The sequence below is a fragment of the Eucyclogobius newberryi genome, unplaced genomic scaffold, assembly GCF_026437365.1.
Source record: "Eucyclogobius newberryi isolate DKJ021-1_F unplaced genomic scaffold, fEucNew1.0.hap1 SCAF_20, whole genome shotgun sequence".
Taxonomy (NCBI): Eukaryota; Metazoa; Chordata; class Actinopteri; order Gobiiformes; family Gobiidae; genus Eucyclogobius; species Eucyclogobius newberryi.
In genome coordinates this window covers 13,512,363-13,530,904 of record NW_027315835.1, presented here as the reverse complement: position 1 = coordinate 13,530,904, position 18,542 = coordinate 13,512,363, and the positions used below count along the sequence as shown (strand labels likewise).

The 18,542-nt window shown below is 41.0% G+C and overlaps 2 protein-coding genes across 4 annotated transcripts; both read right to left on the bottom strand.

Moving 5' to 3' along the window:
• Positions 1-251: 251 nt before the first annotated feature.
• Positions 252-4,131, bottom strand: arf2b (ARF GTPase 2b). 2 transcript variants are annotated; one of them, XM_072456545.1, is made up of 5 exons: positions 3,969-4,131; positions 2,901-3,058; positions 2,627-2,737; positions 2,089-2,213; positions 252-2,009 (listed from the first exon to the last, which is right to left on the bottom strand). In XM_072456545.1, exons 2-5 carry the CDS (start codon positions 3,046-3,048, stop codon positions 1,845-1,847), a joined length of 549 nt encoding a protein of 182 aa, XP_072312646.1. In that variant the 5' UTR covers positions 3,049-3,058; positions 3,969-4,131; the 3' UTR covers positions 252-1,844. The 2 variants fall into 2 exon arrangements, with proteins under 2 accessions (XP_072312646.1, XP_072312645.1); XM_072456544.1 differs by lacking the exon at positions 3,969-4,131 and having other exon boundaries at positions 2,901-3,107.
• A 3,877-nt stretch (positions 4,132-8,008) lies between these two features.
• map3k14b (mitogen-activated protein kinase kinase kinase 14b) lies at positions 8,009-17,770 on the bottom strand. 2 transcript variants are annotated; one of them, XM_072456475.1, is made up of 15 exons: positions 17,657-17,770; positions 16,228-16,478; positions 15,927-16,005; positions 14,733-15,492; positions 13,156-13,290; positions 12,935-13,064; positions 12,731-12,859; positions 11,239-11,343; positions 10,309-10,472; positions 9,827-9,977; positions 9,152-9,682; positions 8,765-8,871; positions 8,573-8,693; positions 8,402-8,502; positions 8,009-8,316 (listed from the first exon to the last, which is right to left on the bottom strand). In XM_072456475.1, the coding sequence occupies exons 2-15, from the start codon at positions 16,472-16,474 to the stop codon at positions 8,152-8,154; spliced, it is 2,925 nt and encodes a 974-aa protein (XP_072312576.1). In that variant the 5' UTR covers positions 16,475-16,478; positions 17,657-17,770; the 3' UTR covers positions 8,009-8,151. The 2 variants fall into 2 exon arrangements, with proteins under 2 accessions (XP_072312576.1, XP_072312575.1); XM_072456474.1 differs by having other exon boundaries at positions 12,731-13,064.
• Between the last annotated feature and the right edge of the window lie 772 nt (positions 17,771-18,542).

Here is an 18,542-nt window from a genome sequence, read left to right as displayed (position 1 = left end):
CCAGTGGGACTTTGCTTCCATCTAGTGGCCACGGTTATATTTGACTGAAAAAGACATGTTTACATTGGTAAGCTGCATTACATTTTAACCCAGACAAAGTAACACATTTATATAGGTCCACCAGTGTCAAGGGACATAAGATTATGACATTGCTTTACTAAACTACCATCAGACAATATTCTGTGTACGCTGACTTTTTAACATTTGGAGGGAATAAAGTATGGGATATACACATTGAAAGATAACAAAACTTTGGGTCAAATTGTGTTTATTAATGTGTTCAGGAAATCCCCACAGAAACAGTTTACAGGGTACTTACAGATTTACAATCATCCTTATAACAGAAGTGCCAGCTTTACCCCCATCGGTTCAACACTGAGGATGCCTGAAATCTCACAACCAGTTTGGACTGCACACCTTCACACCAGTCCCTCCACCTTTTCAGAGGCTGGACTGCTGTGAGGTGTTGGTTTTAAGTAGTCAGTCATGAAATATGCAGTGCAGGGGCCTGCAAAACCCAGTCCCACTTATCAGTCGCCTGGCCTATTCACAGTTATTGAGCCTTCATTGTGGTGCCATCCTTCATTCCAACCAGGAAAGTACAGACTACTGGATGCTTTCCAATTCTCAGGTCAATGTAAAACCGCTGCTTATGACAGTAGGCCCTCAAAATGCAAAACTTTAACTTTAGATTTGTCATACTGCTCAAAAGCATTTGATTCAGCAGTCATTATACAAATAGAAAGATGCTAAAACTAGTCACAGAAAATAAACATATGTAACATCGTTTAAAAGGAATATAATGTGAAGCTTGTGAATGTCGGAGGACAACTGTCGCCACCTGAACGGCTGAAAGAAAGTGTGAAATGCCCAAGACCTTTATTGACCAACACAAGAACAGATACTGTGAATGTTTAAAAAGGTCTTCCATCAAATCCAATTGAAATTAAGGGGATTAAATATTAACATAACTGAATCGCATAGTTTAAATTTACTTTGATTTTATTCTCTTCAATTCAACCGAGATTGTTGGCTTGCCTTGTGCTTCAGTCACACTTAGTGGGAGAAAGATAGTGTTCATCCAAGAACCATTTGCTATGAATAATCTGTTATATTCCAATATAATAATAAAAACAAAGAGCATGATTTTCAAAGGACAGCAGAATGAACGAGGATGGGCGTTCTGTGATTTGCTTTGACCTGATACAGGTTAAGATGCAATTTACTGAAATCACTTAGTGGTGGGCTAATAAGGTTTGGAAATCAAAGGTTAAATTGAACTAGCATTCATTCTACATCTGGTGAACTTTTCTAAGAGTATCCTACAGCTGGAGGAGAGCTTGCACCCTTGCTCGTTCTTGGCCTTATGAAAACCATGCTTTTCTCTGCAGAGTAAGGGTGGGGAGAAGGGGGGTCGTGCAAGACTGGAAGTGGGGGTAGACAGGAGTATGGTTCGATGATGAGGTGGGGCTTGAGAAACCGGACTGCTGATTCCACAGGTGGTGTGTAAAAGGCACGCCAGGGTTACTCCCAATCCCAGCCAATGTACACAGAGACGCCTTCACACCCACACGCACTCGCTGGACACACTAGGTACACACACGCACACCCACGCGCACACACGAGCAGCACAGGCTAGAGCCCCGGGACCACTGACAATGGGAGGAAGCAGGAGGAAGTCAATAGGGAATGAAAGATGTTCTCAAAAGAAAAAGAGCTGGCGTTCAAAGTTGGGTAAAGAGTTTGGGGCGCAAAGGGGCCTTAATCCGGTGCTGCCACTGTGTTGAAACAGAAAAAAAATAAACAACAAACAAAAAATAATAAATCAAAACAGGTGGAATGGATCATTTCGGGGAGTTCTTCAGCTGGTTGGAGAGCCAGTCCAGACCCTCATATAAGCCGTCTCCACTGGTGGCACAGGTGGCCTGGATGTACCAGTTACGGTGACGAAGTGAATGCAAGCCCAGCTTGTCTGTGATCTCTGCAGCGTTCATAGCATTGGGTAGATCCTGGAATGAGAAAAATAATACTTATTAGCATTATTAAAAGCAAAGAAAATGTTTTTCCAAAATGTATTCTGAATCTCACCTGTTTATTTGCAAAAACAAGCAGCACAGCATCTCTGAGCTCATCTTCAGAGAGCATTCTGGACAACTCTTCCCGCGCCTCATTCACTCTCTCTCTGTCGTTGCTGTCCACAACAAATATAAGCCCTGCAAAAAGGAGCAGGAGTTTACACCTGGAGTTTTGATTCACTGAGCACAAGAATCTAGTTTAACTGAATAGAAGATGGACAGCAAGGGAAAAAAACTAAATGTACTTAATTCCACCCCCACAACAATTCTTTAAGTGATGATCTTTAACTTTACTGATGTCAGGTTAAGGGTTCCACATATAATTTCGTCTAGTAAAATTAACCTTTAAAAATATGAACATCTTTTCTTTTTCTATTCAAGAACACACAATATGTTGAGGCATTTAAAATCTCTATGGATTGGATACAGACACACATTGAGTGAATACCAACTGGTATGAAAAATGTATTTGCTTGCTTTTGACCAATAATGTACTTAATGAGGACAGCTATAGGCAGTATTACTTAACATTGCACAAAAACAGTCCTCACCTTGAGTGTTCTGGAAGTAGTGGCGCCACAGTGGCCTGATTTTGTCCTGACCGCCTACGTCCCACACTGTGAAGCTGATGTTCTTGTATTCTACAGTTTCAACGTTAAAACCTGAACAGAGGGAAAAGTGTCCAAATAATCACCAAAACATACAATATAAAAGACACCGTGCTCTAGGATTGTTAAAGGTAAATGTTGCTAAAAGGACGAATGAACAACAAGAGCCTAAAGGGAGGTGAAAAGCAAACAGAGTGAGCGAGTCAGGCATCCATACCAATGGTGGGAATGGTGGTGACTATCTCGCCGAGTTTCAGTTTATATAAGATGGTTGTTTTTCCAGCAGCATCAAGCCCCACCATAAGAATTCTCATCTCTTTTTTGCCGAAGAGGCCCTTGAATAACTGCCCAAACATATTCCCCATGGTGACGAAGCTGTAAAAAAGACAGAAAACAGTCAGGTATATCATGTTGACAATAAAGATGTACATGTAAGCCGTTTAGTGCGATTAACAAGAGCTTTGGTATTTAACATAACAAAAATGGTCTTTCTAATTGGCTCGCTAAAAAGGGAACGTACAACATTGTCTGTACGACTCGATCATGTCGCATTTCAACAATACATTTGCCACATTAAACACAGAAATGAGACAAACTATAGAGGCTGTAAATCCCTTTGGAGGGGTGCACAAATATTTGGAAGAATTTAGAGCTAGCCTGGACAAGCGAAACACCGATCAGCCGATAAGGTGGGCCTGCTTCAGCTGCAAATTCTGAGTCTGTCGTCCTGAAGTCAACAGAGGTCCGCCTTTACGCCAAATACCACTAGGATGTGACAACTACACAAACCACTCCACCAACGAAAAACAACCGCCCGCCTCCGTAAAATAGGTACAGGTTCAAAAGGATGGTTAACGGACCATTTCATTCATAGGCTTGAGTAGCCTATAGTAGCATTAGCTGCAAATGCTAAACCGTTCTCCTTTACAGGGCGGATGCTTCGGCTAAACACTGGTTAGCTTTAAAAAGAGCAAAAACATACTCACTAGATACGTTTACCAAAGTTGATTGCTCAATCAGATTAAGAAACACATATACAGACTGTAAATACTTCGCGACTGAAATAGGGTAATTTAATCCGACATCGTTGACCAGTTCGTTATACGGGAACTGTTTTAGCAACCTGCTAACGCCGCTAGCATTAGCTGAATGCCGCGTCACAGTAGAACAGCTACACACTGACGCGCTGTACAGTCCAACAAACATCACATTACGAGATGAAACTCATGGTAGACTTGTTTATGAACCCTGTGGTGAAATAATGAGCGATAATGACGATTATTACCTTTAGAAAGGCAGCTTCTCGATCTTTCCGTTATCTTACACTGTCTCTCCAAAATGGCGTCTTGCGCATCCAGGGAGACGCCGGCGTACGGGAACTTCCCACTTTCAAAATAGAGCCAATCAGATTCACAGCAGTGCTACTAAAGCCCGCCTCTGTCTCAACAACGTCCAATCAGAGTTCAGGCTGGTTCCGGGTTACACATTGCACAAAATGTCGAGGAAGTAGCCGCATACAAGTTTATTCAAGTTTCAGCTGCAGTTACAGAGAAGTAGCAAACACCTGTGTAATTTGAGTTTATTGTAAGAGCGGTGAGGTTATCAAGTACCAACCATTTAAAACAAAGAGGTTTGATAATCAAACAGGTAATTTTCATTAGTAATGTGGGAAAATTACTCACTGCTAATACAATATTTAGGCTATAGGCGTCCAAAAACAATATACTTAAAGGCCAAGACATTATTATATCAAGTTCAAATTTGGTGCTGAGTTTAGAACTTGTATCATAAGTAGCCTACCATAGATGGTAATTTGGGACAATTCTTCTTTGGTTGTTGTTGTTGTTGTTGTTTTATGGCGGTTGGCATCCAATTGTTGCATTACCGCCAGACTTTATTCCTCAGACTTTGTCGTAGTCCGTTGTTGTTGTTGTTGTTTTATGGCGGTTGGCATCCGAGTGTTGCATTACCGCCAGACTGGTATGCAAGCGTTGCATTACCGCCAGACTTTATTCTTTATAAGATAAGATAAGATAAGATATTCCTTTATTGTCCCACATGGGGAAATTTCATTGGTGCAACGCAGGTAGATACAGAGGTAGATACAGAAGAACAGATCACTTATAGGAAGTCTGAAAAACACTTTCAGTAGAAGATCTCCTATAAATAAATAAAAACTCCCATAGACAAATAAATACATAAATACCAGGAGCTCAAAGCCCACAATTTCTTCAGACTTTATTCTTTAGACTTTATTCTTAAGCACTGGAGTTCAAAGCCGTTGAGTTCAAAGCACATGAGTTTCGAGGATGAGGAGCAAAGAGGATGTTCTAACGTGCTTTGAATTCATGGGCTTTGAAACACCACACCAAAGCAATGGAAGGAGTACTTTTACGGACTACGACAGAGTCTGAGGACAAAGCACTGGAAGTCAAGGCACTGGAAGAAGAACTTTTAGGACTACGACAAAGTCTAAGGAATAAAGTCTGGCGGTAATGCAACACTCGGATGTCAACCGCCATAAAACAACAACAACAACAACAAACTGTGCTGCTCAGGCTCAAAGCAGAACTGAAAGGATCAGGATCATTGCTAAAGCTGCAGGGAGATTCCTTGGAACAAAGGAGCTTGATTGGGCAGATATAGAAAACAGGCTAAAGGCGCTAAATGGGAGTCGGAGTGATGGGGGTCTGCTTTTGGGGAGTCAGAGTGATCAGAGTGACGAGATGGGGGTGGGGGTGGTCTCCTGTCCTCGTCCAGTCTCGTAGACGCACGGCTACCAAGCAGCGACATCAGTGGAAATATTAAAGCCTATAGAGTGAAGCCTAAAGAATAAAGCTGTACGGTGGAAGCACCGAACGTCAAAGAAGGAGAGGAAGATGAAGAAGAGTCTCCCTGGAATAAAGCCGGTTGGTCTCTGAAACAACAACAACTATTCTAGTCACAAAGACATATCATGACCTCATGGGCTTTGTAACACCAAAGCAATGGAAGGAGTACTTTTACGGACTACGACAGAGTCTGAGGACTACGAAAAGTCTGAGGAATAAAGTCTGGCGGTAATGCAACAATTGGATGCCAACCGCCATAAAACAACAACAACAACAATAAAGTCTGGCGGTAATGCAACAATTGGATGCCAACCGCCATAAAACAACAACAACAACAACTTCTAAAGAATACTACAAAAACAACAACAACATGAACTCATGGGCTTTGAAACACCAAAGTAATGGAAGAAGAACTTCTGGCGTCTGGCGATAATGCAACAACTTGGATGCCAACTGCCATAAAACAACAACAACACATGAGTTCCAAGCCCACAAGTTCCATGCATTTGGGGTCTTCTTCTTCCTCCAACGACTGCCATTATGAGCCCCTGGAACAGAGAACCTCCTCACTCTGACTCCCCAAATGGGGAACGTCTCCATCCCGACTCCCACGCAGTGTGCCTTTGATTCCCATGCAGCACGTTTTCTATCCCATTTCCCTGCAGCTTTAGCGATGATCCTGGTCTTTTCAGATTTCTTATGCGTTTGACCAGTACAGTTAATAACTTCCAACATAAAGAGGAGAAAATCCCTCCTCTTCATAACCAAAATCCTCAGCACTCTCGGAGGCTCCATCCTTGGAGGTCCCACTCTTGGAGACCTCCCTGGGGATCTCCTGGCTGCGAGCAACGCAGGCTTCTCTCACTTCACACTGTGCAGACCTGACTCTTCTTCTTCCTCCCCATACAGACATGCTTACAGACACGCTCGGACGCCTGGGAGGAGGCTTCAAAACTTTTGGGCTTCTATGGTTGTTGTTGTTGTTGTTGTTGTTTTATGGCGGTTGGCATCCGAGTGTTGCATTACCGCCAGACTTTATTCCTCAGACGTTTCGTAGTTGTTAGATTACTGCCAGACTTTGTTTATTCGTTATTCTTTATTCTTTCGACTTTATTCTTTCGACTTGTTGTTGTTGTTGTTGTTTTATGGCGGTTGGCATCCAATTGGTGTTTTATGGCCCATTCATCTTACATGATGATTCCTTCTTCTTCTTTGGTGTTTTGTTTAAAGTAGTGGTTTAGATCCATGAGTTGGTAATCATGTGATATGATGAGTCATAAGATCTACAGTTTACCATGTGATAAGTCACATGTGTCTTTGGGCAATTGTCTTTGAATGACAGATTTGAAAGGGGTTTTAACATGGGTCTAAAGGTCACAACATGTCTGGACCTCGGCCTTCTTCTTTTTTCGTGTTTTATGGCCTAAGCCGCACAGACCGTGGCCTTGGGCCGAGAGGTCTAAGGTCTAACTAAAGTCTTAAGACGTACAACTGCAGTGGGTGGTGGTATTGTGACGTTTGGATACCAACCGCCATAAAAAAAAAACAAAGAAGACCAATCTGCCTGCTTTCTCTCTCACTTTATCTCCTCTCTCTTTCTCTTAAAAAAAAAAACAGTATGGCGTAAACACATATTTTGAAGACGTACAACTACAGTAGGTGGCGGTAAATGCATATTTACCGCTAAAGTACGGCGTGTCGTCGGTACACGTTTATATGAAAGAGGAACTTCACGAACGATCGGGACACGCACTGGAATCGCTTTAAATTAACTTGTTTTGACTTTATTCGGCTGGATTGAGTGTTTTCGTCGTGTCGTTGCGATGTGCCTTGGCTCTGAGTCCCCCGGCTCCGGCCCCGCCCCCCCGGCTCCGGCCCCGCCCCCCCTGGCCGGCGCCGTACCGCGTTTACACAAAGGAGGAACTCATGAAACTGCGGAGAACAGTCGTCTTACCCGGAGATCGTCACGTTATCCCGTCGCAATACTGACCTAACCTAATACTGATGTGCAATTCTGTCATATGTGCAATTGCTGTTGGAATTCATGTGCAATTCATGTGCAATTACTGTGAAATTCATGTGCAATCTATGTGCTGTCGAGACACATTCATGTGCAATTACTGTCGTGATCACATGCAATGGTATTTATGTATTTATTTGTCCGTGGGAGTTTTTGTTTATTTATAGGAGATCTTCTACTGGAAGTGTTTTTCAGACTTCCTATAAGTGATCTGTTCTTCTGTATCTACCTCTGTATCTACCTGCGTTGCACCAATGAAATTTCCCCATGTGGGACAATAAAGGAATATCTTATCTTATCTTATTTTAACAACAACAACAACGACTAATCTGTCTTAAGATAAGATAAGATATTCCTTTATTGTCCCACATGGGGAAATTTCATTGGTGCAACGCAGGTACTCTTCTGGCCTTCTTTTCTTTTTTAAACTAAGGTTGCATTTTGTGAGAGGAAAGAGGAAGGAAAACCATCATGTTATATTTGAAAATGTTTATTACAAAAATATGAATATGTATACTTAGAAACTGGCCATTTGACTCATTTGTATAAGGTGCCTGCATAACAGCTTATATTGCAGACAATTAGTGCAAACAATATGAAACAATATCTGCAAATATTCACTCCCGTAGTTCAAGTTTTCCATGTTTAACCCGCCACCTCCAGCGCTGACATCTGTTGGGGGCAGGAACACAGCGCAGCCATAAACCTGATGCTTTGATCTCCTGCTCAAATGAAACTAATTTCCTGCCCAGTGTCTCCAAAGTGAAGGCCTCCTCTGAAATCTATAGGGAATAAACATACAAAACAGTATTCAATTTAGCCTGCAGCATAATGTAATTGAAGGACAAAGTGGGCTTGAAACACTACCTGGTTACTTATTCCAATGGCAACATGGCCCACTTTGACCTGACGTTGTTCACGGATCCTCAGACACTGTCCTTGGATATCCTCAATCCAGATGTCAACACCTGAACAATTTTTACATTTTAAAAATCAAAAGTCCTCTCACTCTAGCTCCAATCTGTTTTTAAACTGTACCTTCAAAACAATAGGATGAGGGCAGGTGAGGTAAAGCTGTCCACTGAAGGTACCCGTCTGTCTGGCTGTTACAGGAGGAAAAGACTCCAGAGCTGAGGTCATCGGATGAATGATCAGAGTCCTTTTGAGGGAGAGTGTTTTTATGTAGTTTTATACATTAAAGATTTATACACATTATATTCTAAAACAAACATTGTCAGATGCCTCTATCTGTGAGGAGTCCGAGCAGCTGAAGCAAGATGGAGGGTCATCTCTGGGCTCAGGAGTGGGAGGCTGGACTGTGTTCCCCAAAGAAACGCCTAGAGGGGTGCAAATTACTTCTGTTTACTCATTCAATTAGATCAGCAATGATTTTTAAGTAAATCTGTTTTCCCCTATTATAGTACGTCATAAATAGAAACCACAAATACAGTAAAGATACTATCACATAATATGGGCTGGCTTGAGAGCGCATGTTTATACAAAATGAAAGAATGTGGGCAGAGATAGGAACAATGTGAATGGGATAAAATTGTAAGTGTAATAATACTTTAATGAAATTTCGTTGATTTGAATGTCAGAAAACACTTTCCGACTCACCGTCTCTGAGGTATTTCAGCTCTTCTTTAGATCTGCACCAATCATCTTGCATCTGTCCTTTTTGTAGCACTGGAAAGGCATCTTTGAGACCACAAAGGTATTCTGTGGATGACTCGTCATCTTCTTCCTCCACCTCTCCATCCTCCTCCCAATCTCCTTCATAGTCTCTGTCAAATTTTGACCACTTCTCCACTGTGTATTCTTCTTCTCCCATGTAAATATCCACTTCAGAGGACTCTGACCCTGTGTTCCAGTCATTTTCATCTGCATTATTGTCTTTTAAGGATTTTGGTTCAAAGTCACAGTCTTGTTCTGATGTCGAAGCCCAGTGATTGCCATCACTGTCCTCGTCGGCTGCTACTGCTCTCCAAGGGCTCACCCAGTGCATTGTGGGTGATAAGGGAGCTGTGGAATTCCTGGAAATGCAAAGGCTTTCGGGCAACAACATGTCTTGATTGTCATAATTTTGCTTCTTGGAAGAAAACAGCTTTTCACAGGCAATTTTGACAGACCAGGAACTCAAGCCTCCAACTGTGGAATAGAGTGGTTTCCATTTAGTGGAAGCCTCAGTGCTAAATAGTAATGACAGCAAATTTCAGATAGAATAGTATTAAAAGTATGAATAATGTTTTCAGTATTTATATTCTTTGTATGTAGCCTACTTGAGTTTGGTACCTGCTCTTAAGGCCTTGGTGGTTTTCTTGCGAAGGGACTTTGCAGATGCTCGTTTATCAGGATCCTTCTTCAGTCCAGCCCTGAACACTTTAGCTGTGAAATTATTGCAGTTGGATGGCACTTCCCATAGAGGTGGAGGCTCGTTGGCAATCTTTAATTTAACAAACCCAAATCCAGAAAAGAAAAGAACATTACGTGTTGGAACAGTGATACAAATGTATCATTTGGTATTTAATGGATAAGGCAGGCTACAAAAAGTGTTGACTTGAAGTTACACCAAAATAAAACAGGAATTACTGTTGTTTTGTGGCCATGTTTGAGGATTTATCCTTTTTGCTTATTTGTCTTTAAATGAAAACTCTGACTATTTTGAATGAGAGAAGACAGTTTGTTCAATACCTCCACTGTCTTCAAAGTAACATTACCCTCCATGCTTGATTTCACTCTGTGAAACCTGACACTCAGAGTAGGCGTCTGCGTACCTGTAAACACAGTGGGTGGGAGTAGTAGCGAGTCCAGGGCTGACATCCATTGAGCATGTGCAGTAACATACAGCAGCTGCTCCAAACATCTGCTTTGGTGCAGAGCTGATCTCCCTGGGCAACCTCCGGAGCCATATGTGTCTCAGTGCCTGGGAAAGCAGAGCCTGTGAAGAGGAACGAGAAAGGACAACAGGTCAAAAGTGATCAACGCTCAAGCCTTACAATTAAACGTAACATAAAGATACATACTGACAAATAAATGGACTGTATTCTATGGAAATTGTGCATAATATAACTATAATTTAAAATGATTTTTCCCAGACCAGTGCATTTACCAGAGGCAATGCAGATTCACACACATTCTTATATTATAATTACCTACACTTCAGCCATTTATGTCATCCCATGTCATGTGTCTCTATTCTGAAATCTGTCTCCATCAGGGGCAACATTTAGTATGATGAATTTAAATGTCTGGGTAGTGAAAGCAAGACATCTGACAGATGACACAGCCTTTAGGCCTTACATATGATACAGTACACTATGTGGAGCCCTCTGCAGTTTGAGTATTTTATTTATTTAGAAACAAATCTATTCATGTTTCTGTCCTCCATTGGATCAGTAATAACTTTGAACTATACCTTATCCATGGTTTGGTTTAATTTTGGACCATGATTAGCCCCAAATTAGGCCTGATATAATCCTGGTTTAGATCTGGTGGTACTTGGAAAGCTTTGTGTGAAAAGCTGGCGAACAACTGATATAGAGACATTCTCCCACAACACAATTTATACTCCCATGTAAAAGTGATTACATTTTGATGCATTAAAAAAGAATAATCCAAGATGGAAGTGTGTATGTCAATATATACAGTATGCTTACAAATCCACATAATCCACATTGCATTGCAGACTTTGTGACATGACTCACCCCTGAATGTCTTGGTGCTCCGTCCGTTGTCATCTAATGTTTCAGAGAGCCCAAAGTCGCAGAGGAAAGTGTGAGTGCAGTCCGCAGAGAGCAGCACGTTGTCAACTGGAATAAAATCAACACAGAGGGTTGAGGACGACAGCGTGTGTTCATTTGGAGCTCGTTACGACACGGTAGAGTGAGAAATTAGGCATAATGTTGTTTCTGCCTCCTCTGCCTTCTCGGTGGTTTAAGGTAACATATTAAAGAAAGTAGGAGGCCCAAAAAGTCAGTTTGTTAAAGGTAAAAGCTGTAACAGACAAACTATAAATAACATTATCTGTGAAATTGAAGTTGAGATTCTGTCATTTCTGTCCTTCTTGATTCATTCTTGTCATATCTCCCAGGCCTATTTTACATTATGCTGAATATTGTTGTAACTGAGAATAAATCCACATTGGAATCTTATCTGTAAAGATAATATTTGTCTTGAGTATGTTTACTTCATATTGTGACCCTTGAAAAAGAGGTCTTGCTCTCAGTGGGTTCTTACCAGGTTAAATAAAGGTAATAAATCATAAAAAGGGGGCCTGCATTTCTCCCAGCCAGTACATTTATCCAGTCAGTAGTGTGTGACCCTGCCCACAGCCCACGGTGAGGACAATGCGGGGCCCGTTTGAATCCTCTCAGCGGAGATTAGACTGGGTTAGGGCCGAGGTGTCAGTTTGGGATTAGGGACCGTCAGGGGGGATGATGGTTGACAGAGAGAGCTGTTGTAGGCTTTACCGTGGGATCCCCTTCAGTGGGCGCAGCCAGTGTTATAACATGCACTGTCTGTCATAGCTGTGTGTTGGGTGGAGGTTTAGTGCTTAAAGCTTAAATCTGGAAAATGTTGGACACTATTGACAGAACTGAGTCTAAATACTGTAATTTACTGTTGCTGCGGGAAATGGGTGATAACTTAACTTTATTCACAGTTGAACGGTATTTGGAATAAATGGCATTCTGACACGTGACAAAAGCTACAGTTTGGGACTCAGTTGTTTAACCTAACACCATCCTACTGCACATAGATCCTTTTTCTGCTTTATCTGACTTTTGAAGGGCGAAGTACAGTGTTTACTTACTCTAACTTATTAATCCACTTTTATTTATTTAGCACATTTTGTCAATACACTTCACGGTAACCAAAGAAGAAGAGAACAACAACAACTACAGAAGAAGAATAAAATCGAAAGTCTAGAGAGTCTAGACGTAGCACAGTAGTGGGTGGCGGTAATGTAACACTTGACTACCAACCGCCATTAAACACCAAAGAAGAAGAAGAAGTTCATATTTAATTTACTAGTCCTAATCTAATTAAAAAAAAAAAAAACAGTGAAATTAAGTACATGCAAAACCATTTAAAAATAAATTAAAATGAATAAAAACACAGAGGACCATGTTAAAAGCCAGACACAAGTGGCATGTACATTTCACCTGTCAATGTGCTTTGTTTTAAAAAAAAAATTACCTTTGACATCAAGATGTAGCACTTTGATACTGTGCAAGTGATCCAGTGCTTCTAGAGTCTGAAGCAGGTAATGCAGGGCTAAATCTTCAGGTAGTGAGATCATCTCCTTCAGAAGTGTACCTAAACAAGCTGAACATAAAACAACAACACATAGTATTTGAAAAGTGTTGTAACTTAAATGTAACCTAAAGAAGAAAGAATTACCTGGTTTTAAGTCCATGAACATTACAATGTGTGGGCCCTCCCTCACGGCCCCAAACAGCTCTATGATGCGAGGAGAGTCCTGAGCGCTCCACGTGTTCACCTCCTCGCTGCTAAAACGACTGATAGGGATCTGAAATCAATTATACATTAATGATAACATATCTTTAGACAGTGTAATCCAATGGGCTTTGGGTGGTGCACATTTGAAGATAGTGACTCACTCTCTTGGCTGCACATGTAAATCCAGTCCTTTTGTCCTGAACTGTGAGGACGTCACCATACGAGCCATTCTGGATGTTATGGAGAACACAATACTCGTGTCCCTCCCTGTATTGGAAGCTTCTGGGCTGGAGTGCCTGGAGAAGGGGCAGGACAAGAGTCAAAGTTAGTGAGGACCCAGATTTTTCAGAAACTGCTTTTGTTTTTGAAGTGGATGACATCAGAGCAAGTGTTTTAGATTATGATGATCAGGGCGGCAACTGTATTCAACTTTTCCACAGCATAATGTGTCAACCAAGAGAAGGCATAAGGTGTTCTATGTAACATTTCTGGTGTAGATGTTTTTGCTTTCTCTGGAATGTTCCACAGTATGGCATTAAAGTTCTATCTATCACCTTGGAGACCAGGCATAGTTACAGGTCAGATTTGAGGCGAGGCAAGCCCTCTCACTCTAAGAATACATGCCTTTCAGGGTATTCTGGAGCAATGAATAAATAATAATAAACAAATAAAAGCTGGAAAGATATGTTGAATGCCATACTGTCGAACATTATGGGCAAAGTAATAACCTCTTTATGGAGGCACGCAGGCGGCAGACCCCCCCACCAGAAAATAGTTTTGCTATAACTACAATAAGCACAATATTGCCTTTTATAATCCAAAATACATAACCTACACTCAAGTTGCCCTCTGAAAAAGAACATGTTTGTAAATGATAATTATTATAAGGCCTTTTTGCCCACTGGGTTGGTATTTTGGCAGGTTTTTATGTTGGACGCTCTTCCTTCCTGTCACAACCAGCCAAATATTGTGACAGGACTAGGCAGAGCGTAAAGCGTCTTGTTCAATAACACAAGAGCAGTTTGGCCTCAGGAGAGGTTTGAACAAACTTTAAATACTCAACCGACTGGACCACTGCCCGAGTGTGTGATCAACCATCTAGTAATAACCCGTGTGACTAAGTCAATGAATAATGGATGGTGAATGGTCAGAAAAGTGCGGAGTGAAACTAACCCATCACAGTCTCAGCTTTGGGTTGAAATATTTTGAAACTATAATTTATAGCAGTTGACAAAACAAAACATGTTTTCCCAAAATACAAAACTTTTTTCTCCCCATTGTCATGCAAGATAATGCATGCTTTTTATTGTCCTAAACCTAAACATATTAAAAGCTATACAGTTTGATGACAAAAGCTGCTTCACGATTAAACTAAGGCTTTGATTATTATTTAAGAATTGATAACTGTTTCAGTGTTAAAGTTTACGTATGCCCAGTGCCATAGTCAAAGTGCTCATTATAAATACTCACATTACTGTACTCATGGCATTGTAATCAAGTAGATTTTTGGAGTAATACATTTACTTTTGCTAAATATTTACACAGGTTTCAGCTTCCTTTTAAGAAGGTTTGAAATGGTGATATCTGAGGACTTTTGCCCATTCAAAAGATGGAATATTTTGCTTTGAATTGTTAATTGCTATGGCAATTACTAGATTTTCATCTCTCTGAAACTCATGGACCTTATGTCTGCAAAGTAGTAACATTTGGGAAACACTGTCTGTTGCACGTATCTTACATTATTAAATAAAAGTCCTTCATTGACAGCTTGTTTGGTGTTCCACTCTCGCAGGCTGTGCCTCATCACATCCTCAAAGAAGAATGGCGCAAACATCTTGGGCATGTGAGTCACCCTCCCTCTCAGCTCCTCCAAAGCAGCCACCATTTGATCCATATCATCTGCGCCAAAGTTCACGGAGGTGTGGCCCAGCATTCCCAACAGGCTTTGCGCACACCCAGAGAAACGATTGGAGGAATTAGTTACACAGCTCTCACAGCTGGACGGACAATGATTTGGATCCTGACTGAATCCGGATACACCCATAAGGGCAAAGGTCAAGTTTGACCTGCCAGCGTTGCATTGCCCACAATCCTCCACACAGCAAGAGGAGTCACTATTGGATTCGGAGTCCTGCTCATAGTCCCAATCCGAGTCTCCCCTGTCTAAACTTGTATCTGATAATCTGTATTGGTCCTCAGAGGCTTTGAATTTGTCTTCACAGCTGCAACACAAAGACGAAACCTGATCTCCATTGTAAGAGTCTGTGAACTGAGGTGGAGGTGGGATGATGTCACATGAGGTCATCTCTTTGCCGGTTGATTTGACCCAATCAATTTCTTGCACCCAAAGGCCCTGGATGATCGGGCGCTCCTGCCCGTCCTCTGCGCTGCTTCTAACACGGCTTTTTCTGCGTTGTTTCCTCTGGAGGTGACGAGGCGGGCCTGTCGAGTCGTCCTCATCTGTGTCGCTGAGAAGAGCAGCTCCCTTGGCAAGAGACCTGTAAACGTTAAAAGCATTCATAATCTGATTAGTCTTGGATATCATACTAAATTTAAGATGTGTACAATTCTTAACAACCACAAGGGGTCACTGGAAGAAGGTAAAAGAATATTGCAATTTCCTAAACCGGTACCACTTTCTAATAACTACACCTTAATTTGCCTGGACAAAGCATGAACAAAGACTTAATTCATAATGAACAAATTGTTTGTGAGTAACTTCTTCATTAAGGTTACGGTTAAGGTTAGGTGTTAGGGTTAAGAGTTAGGGTTAGAGTATTAGTTAAGTAGTTACTAAGCCTGAATCATTCTTAACAACCTATTTGTCTTTGTTTGTATGTCTTTGTATTAAGTCTTTGTTCATGCTTTACTAAGGCAGAAATACGTGTAGTTATAAACTTTTACCCATAAACTTAAGAAAAGTGTGCCGTACCTGTGTTTTCTAAGCAACTGGGGTCTTAAGTATGGCAATTGTGCATTTGAAGTAGGGCTAAACTCCTGGAAGTCTTCACCTAAAATGAATGAATCTTCAGTAAATATAAAACATACAATATCAAGAGTAAAGATCAGAGATTTTTTTGGCTGACTATTACAATACAATCACACACTAACCTCTCTGCCACTGTGCAACTGTAGATAATAATATAATCTTATGTAAACTCTTAATGCTTTCACACTATTCATTAACACGTTCCTCATTCTATTGAATTAAACTAATAGTCTCATGCACTTACGCTCAGCCTGTGCTACTATGGAGACGTCAGGGTTCTCCTCAAACGTTCTGGGACTCTGTGCTGGTCCCACATGTTTAGCTGTGCCCTGCTGCATGACTCTCTTCAAATGGGGAGAGATGGCTTGGACCAGAGACCCCTTCTCCTCCTCACGGGCCTGACCGTCCCCCTTCCCCATGAAGGAGAGCTCGGAGTCAACAGTCACAATGGTGAAGGTCGTGTTGGAGTTGAACATCGTGGGGATCGCCATTTGACTGAAAAAGAATAGAATCAAATTGAGAAATGCAAAAGTGAGTTAAAGTAACACATTTATAAAGAATGCAGAGATTATACATGTTTTGGAGGCACAGGCTCGAGTCAAGATATGTGAAGAGGAGGGATTTCTATTTACAGCTGCCATTTTGAGGACTTTTGACCATTCAAAAGAGTCAGTATTTTGTTAAATGCTACGATCTCAACTTTTCATCAGTCTGAAACCCATAGATACTGTAGCTAGAAGACCATGGAATAATAATTATCAAAATGCCATGTCAGTGAACATGTAAACTTAACCAGCAGAATAAATTTTGTTTGGGCAAATATGAAGCGGGAGTGATTATAACGCAATATTATAAAATCAGATAAATCCCTTTATAACAGGCTGTAGATGATAGTGAAGATTCCATGATAAAATAGAGATTAGTTTTAACATCACAGAGTGTCAGTCCACTAAAATACTGAACACATGTTAATCAAACACCTCTGGCATTTGGTGTGGCGAAGTGTCAATGAAGCGACACCGGGGGCGGCACAGGCGAGGAGAGTATAAATAGCACAGAGAGATTTGGCACACACTGAACTAGCCGCATGCCTTCCACTGTGGGTCGGCCAGCTGTCAAAGTTAGTCTGCTTCAGGAGCGGCCATGTTGACAGAGAATACTCAGGGATCAAAACACACACACCAACCCTCACCCACAATTACACAAACCTGTCCCAAAGTTTACGAGACCACTGGATGGGCAGTTATATCAAGGGAAACAACTTGCTGATCCAAAAACCATGTATTGCAATATTGTGGTCTATTAACTTCAACAGCAAGTTCACAATATATTAATTTAGCTCTAATGTGATAGAAACTGAGAGTGATCCTTGCTTCGTAAAAGAATGCAAGTCTAAAATCAGTTTAACCTTTATAATATTGCATAATGCCAATACACTTGTTATGCTCACTTAATATTTACACTTCTAACTGCTTAAATTGTTAGGACATGCAAGTCTAGCTATTAAAATAACTGGACTTAGCTTAATGTATTATGGATTTACTATACAGTCAACTATACAATTTCTAAAAAAAACTACCTTTGCCCTCTAGAATAAATCAGATTCTGAAAGCAGGACATCATTACATTACCTTGCCTGACCACATTTCTGCACCATTTCTGTGTAGTTTTACCTAAAGTGTCCAGTAGTTTCTTCTGTGTCAGGTTCAGGTGTAGATTCACAACAGGACGTCCTGTAGAAAGATAGAGCACACCTTTAAGGTTGTCCCTGTCTTCTGTTTGCACTGTGACATGTGTATATCTGTGTTCAAGCGACCGGCTTTTTCTGCTCACTTGGCCTCTCTGTGATTGGTCACTTATGATCCCTGACACCTCCAGCCCTCCCACTCAATATCCATGCTGGTTTCCAACGTCTAAATATTTGGATGGATACTGTATGTGCCCCCTGTGACACCTTGGCCGTGGGAGTTGTTTTCAAAATAAAATAGAATATATGGAGAGGGAAAGTTCTGCCTGGATAAAGATTTTAGTTTTTCCCCATCACTCACTTTTACCAACTACCTTCAAGCGTCTCAATCAATATTAGATCTAGACAGAGTATTCAGTTGTTTAGAGCTGTCCCCCTATAGTGGGTAAACTTGACACACATCTCCACACATGTGCAGAGATTGGCGTCAAAAACATTACTTAATATTTATTTACATACGTGTTTTAAATCTGCCTAGTACGTCATAAATAGTCACTTAATTTATTAACACCAACCAGAAACACCTTCTACACATTAAAGCAATGTTTCACTCTTGAGAAATAGAAAATAGGAACATATGTTTACCATAAAACATAAAATAATGGCCTAAATGCAAAAGTAGTAGAAGTTTGCAGTTACCGGTAGATGTATTGTACACAGAATAATTGAAATTCATTATGGCATAGGCACAAGTGTTAAGCCTGATTGATGTGGGTTACTGTAACCAGAGCTGATTTGTAAAGTACAATTTACCCATTTGCCTTGTTACCCCAGTGACTCATGCCCACAGCTACATCCTTCCGACTGTCACA